The sequence below is a fragment of the Grammomys surdaster genome, unplaced genomic scaffold (genome assembly GCF_004785775.1).
Source record: "Grammomys surdaster isolate TR1022 unplaced genomic scaffold, NIH_TR_1.0 196, whole genome shotgun sequence".
Classification (NCBI taxonomy): domain Eukaryota; kingdom Metazoa; phylum Chordata; class Mammalia; order Rodentia; family Muridae; genus Grammomys; species Grammomys surdaster.
Window position 1 is genome coordinate 5,784,207 of NW_021604641.1, and position 10,445 is coordinate 5,794,651.

A 10,445-nucleotide genomic window follows, 5' to 3' on the forward strand; every position below is an offset into this window, starting at 1 on the left:
TTGGATAAAACAAGATTTGAGTTTCATGAGAAAGTATTTAATAGTAATTTTTCTTTTCAAATGAAAAGTGTCAATAGGAAAAATATCTTAGAAATACCCACTCAGATAACTTATTTTCAGGACATGGTAATATACTCTATGACAGTGCTAAAAAGTTCATCACAAGAAAATTAAAAAGGCAGTCTTTGTTTATCAAAAATTCACTTATATTAGTCTAAGGGCTTTGGTTCAGAATAATTTTTTTGTTTTCTAAATATTATATGGATCCAACAGGTTAAACATAAGAACATAAATGAATATGTAGATATATATTTGCATTCAATAATACTCAGTGACAAAAGAGGCCATGAGTTTTAAGTGGGGCAGAAAGGAAGATAGAGAGCTATCACAGAAGTGCAGGAAACTGCAAAAAATGCTGTGAATATTTTCTAAATTTGTCTAAATAGAAAGACCTAGAATTTAATTTTAATCTTAATCTTGTTTAAAAAGAAGCAATAGTATGTCTATTTTCTGAGGTTGACATACGTCTTACCAAGAGATTAAATGTTCATGTCCCTGATATTAATGCTGCTGCTGCAAGAATTCCTAAAAATATGTCAGTATTTATTAAGCTCTTTTATAGTGGGACTACTATTAGGTCCTTTTCTGATAGTCAAAACTGCAGTTGCTGGGTTGCTATGGATATTTGGGGTTGCTGTATAATAATTAAAGGTTTACTTATCAAGTCTAAGTTACTATGCTATTATAGCTGACCTGCCTTCTGTATTTCTCTGAGGCCAGAAACAGCAGTCTCTCGCACTTAGCACCTCATCCTAAAACAGCAGAAGATTAAGTAAAGGATTAATTGCTAGAGCCTTTTCCCTTTTGTCCAGATGCCTCTTATTTGTCAGGTTAGGAAAGTTTGGACCAATAAACTCCTATTGAACCAGGAGTAGAGAATAATGCTTGCAGAAAGAAAAACTTTTACCTAAGCAAATATGCATAAACACATAAATTCATATACAGATTCACATGTGTGCATATATATATTTCCATTCAAACCAGTTAGGCCCACCTTGCATGAACTCTCACAACTATACACAGACACACACACAGACACACACAGACACACACAGACACACACACACACACACACACACACACATTCATACTTACAAATACATTTGGAGCCAAAGATGAAGCACCAGTGCAGAAAGAACTCACTTATTCTGGATGAAAAATGAGCTCTAATCTTTATTGCACAGAGAAAGAAAAGACTTCTACACTTTTAATGCTAAATGAATTAAACCCAAGTTTGTCAGAAGAAAGCTTTGTTCCTTTAGTAAGATTAAGCCTGTCTTGGTATTAAGAAAAGACCTGTTCTGTCCCATGGTAAGAAGAAGCCTGCCTGTTCTTTTTGCTCTCTCTGTAGCTTCTTTTTTCCTCTTTTTCTCTGCATTCTGCACATTACTCTCTTAGTTTTTTATGTACCTATAGTTTCTAAATTATTCCACTCTGAATTCCTCTAATCTTGCTCCCTCCTTTCACTCTAGTGTCACAATTATGCTCTTACTCTCAAGGTCTTTTCTCCCAAAGCTATGCATTTACTTCAAAGTTCTATGTGAGTTCAGATCTGTCTAAAATGTTCTCTCCAGGCTCAGTACTGACTCTTCTATTTTGTTCTTAACACTTATACATCTTTCAGAATACATGATCACATGTTAAACAGGTTACCACAGCTTCACATATAGAATCAAATAATAAGTTTAAATAGACGTTTACAACAAAGAAAGTTTACATACATATCCATTAGGAGTAATTATCTGGCTAAACATTCATCACCTCTCAGAGCTCCACAGGTTCACTGAGAGTTAAAAACCATAACACAGTTGTTGGTGAAGTTTTGTGTAGATAAACTCAATCAGTATTTTATCTTCTGTCCTAGTACCTATAATAAATCATTAGTTACCTTTTTATGACTTTTTGTTAAGGTTTTACAACCTCTTGGTATGTGCTCTGAGTAGTAGAAAATCTGGTTACTATGTAGATTTTTTAGCTTTCATGATTAATGGTTTGTAATATTACATCAGTGAGGTTTTGACCATTTGGTTAGTGTTTTATATAGTTGATTTATACATAATTTCTATAACTGAGTACACAAATTTGTCTATTGAGCTTTTTAAATTTCACATTAGTACAACATCATTAATCACTTTTAAATGTTTTAGTGAAAACATCCACCTAGCATGCATTGTGTTTGTATTGTCTTCTCATGGCAACTGTGTCTGTGTTTGTGTGCTTATGTCTTTGTGTATATTTATGTACTTAGACTTTCATGCTGCGCACATAGGACACAAACTCACTATATTGCTCTGAGAAAGATCTTGACTCCTGGACCATCTCTGCCTTTACTCCCAAAGTAGCAGGTCTACAGGGAAGTGCCTTTGATCCCACACTCATTTGGATCTAATTTTAATCAGAAAAATTTTCTAATTTTCTCTAGTAAATTACTTGGCTTTTTACTGGAGCTACGTCTATTATCTTATTTAAGAGTTGTGATCTAATTATTAATTTACAAAGTTCTAAGTAGTAATGAATAGATATCCATCATCAAATACATTGTAAGCATTAATGATAACCATAATTTCTATCCCTAGATATCATGATGTGCTAATTTTTTCTTTATTTCCTAATCTCGAAACATCCTCACACTGTTAGAATTATTACAATTGGTTGGGAGAAGGAAGATTTGTTTTATTTTACTAGTAAATATTATATATTGCTACATCATTTTTATCTTTCAGAAATACTAATGAATAATTATGTGTTGTCTCTATAAACTTCAAATATTTGTGCCACTGTTGTGTGAAATTACATTAAGATTTTTTTCTGTCATGTTATCTTGAAACATCTCAAAGAACCTTTTTTTCATCTTCAAAGTTTTGGTAGAATTCCCTGTGAATCCTTTTGTGTCAGTTCAGCAAGTTTGATGTTTAAATTTTCTATTACCAAAATTTTTTCAAAGCTATGTTTAAACCATGACTTAAAATGTCTCTTTCAAAGATGTGTTTTGAGCTGTATACAGGATATATGGAAAAATGCATTAAGATGCATGAGAAAAAATGAAATCATCATTAATTGATATAAATACATTACATGTGCATGTATGTACACATGAATACAAATAGACCATCCAAGTAAATGTGATTTGTGTGTTATACTCAGACATATGAATAAATAACTAATGATAATTGTAAGAAGCAGCCATGACCAATGCCTAGGAGAATGTACCATACCAAGGAGGTGGACTATGTTACACTCACAAACTGCTTGCCTTGTCTGGCCTCAGTGGAAGAGTATGTGCCTAATTCTGTAGAAACTTGATGCTCCAGGGAAGGGGATACTGCTGCATACTGTTGTGGGGTGAGGTGGGGGTGGATGGGTGGGTTAGTAGGGGAGCACCATCTCAGAAGCAAAGAGGAAGGAGGATGGAGGAAAAAACTTGCGGAGGAGGGACTGGGAAGAGTGAAACATTTGGACTGTAAATAAATAAATAAGTAAACAAATAATAATAAGAAGAAGAAGAAATAAAAAATATCAAAATAAAATAAAAAATGTAAAATTTTTAAGCAGATTGGTTTGTGTTTAGATTTAGAAATAAGAATACTTCAATAAAAAATACAGAGAGCTCAAAAAATTTATTTTTATTGCTTCCAATATTGATTTGTTTTCTTTTTTTTTTTTTTGATGTGTCCATTTTACATGTTTGTCTTTTCCTTGGGGGAAAATACGTGTTAACTAGTTGTTAGTGTATTTGCTATGTGTGCTTCTGATGGAAGCTGTTTTGAGATTTATCTACATTTCTTACATTTTAGAACCATTTGAAAACTCATTTGGTTTTTTAGTGGTGCTCTTAAATATAAGCATCTTTTTGTCATCACTCATTTAATTGCAGGCTCACATACTCATCTTACACATTTCCCTGAGCCACATCATATACACTTGTCAATGTAACCATTTCTCTGCATTCTGTCATAGCACTATCCTTTAAACTGTGGTATCGAGGTTTGCTAGAAATGGAAGCGGTAAATGATATAATTATAGTCTCAAAAACATTTTAAATTATTTCAATCATATAATGTTTTGTATATGCAAATTTTTGTTAACAGCTTACTGTGACCTGCTGTATTGCAGAGGTCTATGAGCTCAAGGATTAGATGATCCCATGACATCCTATTGTAATATATATATAATCTTTCAGATAGAAAGGAGATCCACACTGCATTTGTGGATGATCTTATTTGACCTTCCTTAAGCAAAACCTATCAGTTTGTAACTGGGCACAGTTCCATCAGAACAGATGGGTTCCTAAGAGACAGAACATGCAGCCAGTTTGGCAATCACGTGTTAGATAAATATGCAATGTTGTAAATGTCTGAGAAGAAAACACTCTTCATGTCTAACTTACATAATGTAGGTTTTGTTCATTGGCATTTAATCTCTGGAAACCTGATTTTCCATGTAATGCTCTGCAAGTCTTGTCTCATATTCCACCGTCCACTGTCAGTTTCTACAACTTCCATTGAGTGTAGTCACTTACACAGTGCTTTTTAATGCATCATACTTCAATACATAATAGGAAGGGAACTTGTGAATGTGTACATATATGCATAAAACAGAGATTTTGTTCATTTTAAATGTATAGCTGAGAACTAATTATGTTTTCTTGTTTCTATTTCACTATACCATTTCTGTTGTAAAAGGTATGGTTAAATACAGTGCTACAAAACTTCACTTGATGTTTTATTATAGTTTGTTTTGTGGTCTGCATATGTTTACTTAGTTAAACTACAAGACAATGTCAATTTGGTTAATGAAACTGTCCTTTAATATCTCTATATTTAAATGTATCCTAAACAAATATTCCAAGTCTTCAATGTCTTTGATACTTCTAGGTATTTGGGAAAGAAAAACCTTTAAAACTTTGAAATATTCATTAAATTTTATGATTTTACTAATTGTTTCTTCACAGGATTCTGTAGGCATTCTTTCTCGGGGATAAGTATAAAACTTATTTTAACTGGGAAATAAAATCATTTTTATGTTATTAATACAGGAGAGGAGTCACTCACAATTTTTGTGGACAAGCGGAAGCTGAGCAAACGATCTGAAGGAAGTGAAACCAGCACCAATAGTTCATCTGTTACTCTTGAGACCTTACATCAGTTGGCTGCTTCCTATTTTATTGACAGGGATAGCACCCTCCGCAGACTTCATCACATCCAAATTGCATCCACTGCCATCAAGGTAAGCTGAACTTCATCCTTGAACTTACAAAAACATTTTCCCGTTCCTTCATTTTATCTCATTTTTTTCCAATTTTTATTCTTTTATTTATTTCCATTCTTGTCATTGCCCCCTTTTTGTTCCCCCTCCCTCAGTTCCTCATCTAATTCCTCTTCCCCCTTGCCTCTGAGTGGATGCTACCCCCCCATCAACAGGACTCCCCCTTCCCTGAGGCCAAAAGCCTCTGAAGGACTAAGCCCATCTTCTCCCACTAAGGCTTGACCAGGCAGACCTCTGCTATATTTGTGCTGGTATACTCCTGGTTGGTGGCTCAGGCTCTGGGAGCTCCCTGGGGTCTGGGTAAGTTGAGACTGCTGTACTTCCTATGGGGTTGCTCTCCCCTCCAGTTTCTTTAGTATTTCCCTAATTCAACCATAGGAGTCTTCAACTTCAGTTCAGTGGTTGGGTGTATAAGTATCTGCTTCTGTCTCAGTCAGCTGCTGGTAGTGTCTCTCAGGAGACAGCTATGCCAGGCTCCAGTCTATAAGCGCATCATAGTATAAATAATAGTGTCATGCCTTGCTGTACTCCTATGAGATAAATCCCAAGTTGGCTTGGTCATTGAACCACGTTTCCTTCAGTCTCTTCTCCATTTGTGTCCCTGAGGTTCTTTTAGACAGGAACAGATCTGGGTCAGAAAATTTGACTGTGGATTAGTAACCCTGTCCATCTGTTAGAGGGCCTGTCCAGCTACTGTAGGTGGGTTCTTCGAGTTTCCTCTTCCCAGTGTTGGGCATTTTGGCTAAGGTCAACCCCACTGAGTCCTTAGAGAGTTTTATCCCATTTCTATGGTATCTTTCTGGATATTTCTCTGACCAGTGATTTAAATGATTATTTTAGAAATATGTTGCCCCTTTTCAAATGCTTTTATTTATAAGGTATAGTTGTATGCAGGTTGATGCAGTATTTTCAATTGATAAGTAGCATTTTTTTCATTTTTATGACCAAGTGTTATGAAAATTTATTTGAATTTTGAAGTGCAACCTCTTTCAGTGACTTCCTAGAATAGTACTTGTAAAATAATCCTTAAAAAGCATATAGATTATCTTTATAATTTTTCCTTATGTTATAATTTTAAAAATATAACAAGATATTTTATTATCATGAAAGTGAGTCACAGCAAAAAATACGTATACTGTATTTAAAAATAGAATTGGAATATACAAATTTCTAAAAGACAAAGGTAATGTAGAATCACCGGAACAATATTTGCTCACTAATGTTATTTGACTTCGTACATAGTAAGATTGATTATCAAAACTGTTAAAACAATAAATGTTTTAGGTACAATTATCAAAAGAAATGTCAAATAAAGGTGAAAAAGAGAATAGGGTATTGAAGGTTGGGATACTGAAACAATAATACTTGAATGATAATTCTAAGGTATATTAAACTAATTATATTATTGCTTTTAGCAAATAGAAAGATATAACTAAACAGAGAATACTCACAGTAATTTCTTAGATAATATTATCCACAGCAAAATAAATAAAAAGTGTATTTTGTCATTTTTATCTCACATTTCAAACTTAAAACAAAAAAGCAAACATTCATAGTTTTATGAAATTAAAATAAATATCTGCATCTTCTCATGCCTGTAAGTTGAAAGGGTATTACTTTGATATTTGATGAAATGCAATTTTGGCCATGAATGGATGTATACACATACACACATACACATTCACTCAATCACATCTATCAAAGATAATCTTAAAAAATATTGAAATATCTTTTGCAGAATTATCAAACAAAGAAGAATGTTCTGACATGTTTATGTTTAGTGTCTTTAGTACACGAAGTTGAAATTTTTTCTGTATATGTATATTATAAAATACAATTCTATATAAACTATAATTTATAAAATGTAATTTATAATGTAGCAGTAAGCATTTAAATAACCAGATCACACCAAGAAACTGAGCATAAATCAATAGTAAGTTGTATAAATAAATACAGAGCTAATGCAGTTTCAGAAATCTCAGCTGAGGTAGAAAAGCTGTAAAGTAGGATATTGTTAGATACTTTGCTTGCAGACTCTGAAAAGTAATAGACTTTCTCAGAAATCAATTTTAATAATGAAAACAGTATGTTAGAGTATAATTTCTAATAGAGAAAGCATGGATGCATGTTTATTATATAGTTATTGATTTTTTGTTCATTAAAACTAGAATTACACAGCAGTTTTTATTACCCATAAGTAAAAAAACATTCAGCCACAATTCATGACTAAACTTAATGAATATTTACCCATAGAGTTTTGTCTCACAAAAGAAATATGTCAGAGAAAGTATATATTTTAATGTAGCATGCAACTCCATATTAAAAATGCTTTAAACATTTCTTTCACACACACAAAAAGAACTATATAGAAAGATAAATTTCTCCATAGTTTACAATATATGTCTATAATACAAATAAGGCCCAAAAAGAGCCTCTGATGAGAAACAATGAGTCCAGGGGCAACTAGGAAAGATGATGTTTGGAAGTTGACACTCTAATATTGGCAATTGGGCAACTCAAATTGTTCTTCTTGTACTAACTATAAAACCAATAGATCTTCCATATGTATGTGTGTCCAGATTCTGAAGATTAGAAGTCAAGACATAGATAAGAGAGAAGAAACAAAGTAGGAAGAAGATGATGAATAAAGAGGATATGAATAGAAACACTTACCTTTCGTGTTTATTATCATGGGAGAAAATATGGAGACAAAGTGTGGAGCAGAGACTGAAGGAAAGGCCATTCCGAGACTGCCCCAACTGGGGATCCATCTCATATACAGACACCAAATCTAGACAATATTGCAGATTCCAAGAAGTGCTTGCAGACAGGATCCTGATATAGTTGTTTCCCGAGAGGCTCTGCCAGAGCCTGAGAAGTACAGAGGCAGATGCTAAACAGTCAACCATTGGACTGAGCACGGGGTCCCCAATGGAGGAGTTAAAAAACGGACTGAAGGAGCTTATGAGGTTTGCAACCAATAGGAAGAACAATATCAACCAACCAGATCCCCAGAACTCCCAAGGACTAAACCACCAACCAAAGAGTACACATGGAGCAACCCATGGCCCCAGCTGCATATGTAGCAGAGGATGGCCTTGCAGGGCATCAGTGGGAGGAGAAGCCCTTGGCCCTGTGAAGATTTGATGCCTCAGTGTAGGGGCCAGGGTGCCAAGGCAGGAGTGGGTGGTTGAGCACCCTCATAGAAGCAGGGAAGGGGTATGGGATAGGAGTTTTCTGGAGGGGAAACCAGGAAAGGGGTAGCATTTGAAATGTAAATAAATAAAACATCCAAAAAAAGAAAAAAAGGTAAAATAAAAAAAGTGGAAATGATGCATATGCAAGATCCTAATAGCATGTCTGTGCACTTCGGAAAATTTGTCAAGTGTACAGGAGTGAAAGGAGTAAGGACTGAGAAGGAGGCAAATGTATCTTTCTGGGCTTAATTTTGCTCTCAAAACTATTGATTTTTAGAGGTTTTGTAATGTCTAGGTGACTGGTGATGTCTGAAGCAGGATAGATACATTTTGGGACTCTGTGGATTTATGCCACTGAGCTGTCTTCAAACTGTGATGAAGCCTAACATTGTGAGTCTAAGTGAGACTCAAATTTAGAGACTTTTTAAAGTACACATACACTAAAAAGTGTCCCTACATGGATTTAAAAAGTGTCTTACATGTTTGTGTATGATCATACATGTAGTAAACAATGCAAAAATCACAAAGTAAACATGGTAAAGGTGGTTGGTTAAAGGCCATTGGAAGACATGTTCAATAGCATCCAAGTACAATTAAAAATGGCGTAGAGCTACTCTATGGAAGCCACTCTAACTCATATACAATCACTAACCACCCCTCTACAAATAAACAAGTGAATAAACAATGACAGAATAAAAATACAGAGGGTTGTTATACTGTGTTAAAACTAAATTTAATTTCTTCATTATAGCTCTAGAATTTCCAGTCATTATTTCTATATATTACATTATTATATTAATTATATTATATTTTTCTGATATTAGAAAATGCTCAGTTACCTGGCTTTATTATTATGTGTGTATTCAATGTACCATGTACTAGGCATTTTATTTCTCGAATAAATGTTGAATGGTTTTGCCTCTCAATTCTCAGAATTTAAAAGACAAAGTACTGCTAAAAATAAACTAAAATGAGATTATCAGACATCAACAAAAATACAATCAGATCTGCACAATCATGCCAACTTTATTCCTGTGAATTCTTGAAAAACACAAAGGAGTTCAGCAATTAGTGCTAACTATGAGCTGCATTCCAGAAAATGAAATGCAGCAATTTGTTGTGGTTATTTTGTGTAATTATGAGAGTACATGTGAGCAGGAGCTCATTAATGAAATTGTAAATTTCAAAACAGAGGCTCAAACTGCTGTGGAGCTCAATAATATCCCATAGAAGTGATTCATGTATTGATATAAAGTTGTATTTCTCAATAAATCATTCATCATAATGTCAAATAAATGTCTAGAATTGGCAATTACTTTTTTAAAAGCTCAAGTTCAACTGGGTTAACCAAGACATAAATATACTAATATGGCTTTATTTTGAAATAGCCTGGTAAAAGTTCACAGTTGTAACAGGGAAATTAATGAGAAAATGAAAATAAAGTTTATCTGAGGAGGTAATAGAACATAAAACCAATTTTGATTTTACACACACATTGTGATAAATGTTTTTTTTATTGCATTATACTTTAGAGATTATTCAGTGAGTAAAGTTGAATCATTTGATATAATTTAATTAATGGTTTTAGAATAGTATGATTGTTATTTTCTTGAAATATTTGATGTATTGCTATTTCATGGTTTGGTGTACTCTGATAGAGCAGAAGCCACTCTAATAGAGACTAATATCAGATAAATTTTTAATTTTCAGTGTTTATGCTTTAAAGAAATGCAGAATAAATACACAGTGTATGCTGATGTTAACTCAGTTTACAAGTGTTGTTCATTTCATATTTAGAGTTCTACAGGTGTATTTGAGAAGGGTTGCACGTGCTGTGTATTCTTAAATTACACACTGTGTTGTCTGATAGTCTCTGCCAATTTATGGGATTCAGGAACAACCTGCAAACAAATATGTTTCCTT

At 33.7% G+C, this 10,445-nt stretch overlaps 1 protein-coding gene across 4 annotated transcripts in view; it reads left to right on the forward strand.

The window, feature by feature from the left end:
- Positions 1 to 10,445, forward strand: part of Brinp3 (BMP/retinoic acid inducible neural specific 3) — a 362,612-nt gene that overhangs the window by 184,569 nt on the left and 167,598 nt on the right. For all 4 annotated transcript variants that reach the window (XM_028769967.1, XM_028769965.1, XM_028769968.1 and 1 more), the window contains one exon: positions 5,096 to 5,286. In XM_028769967.1, coding sequence (XP_028625800.1) covers positions 5,096 to 5,286 — 191 coding nt within the window. The remainder of the gene's footprint in view (positions 1 to 5,095; positions 5,287 to 10,445) is intronic.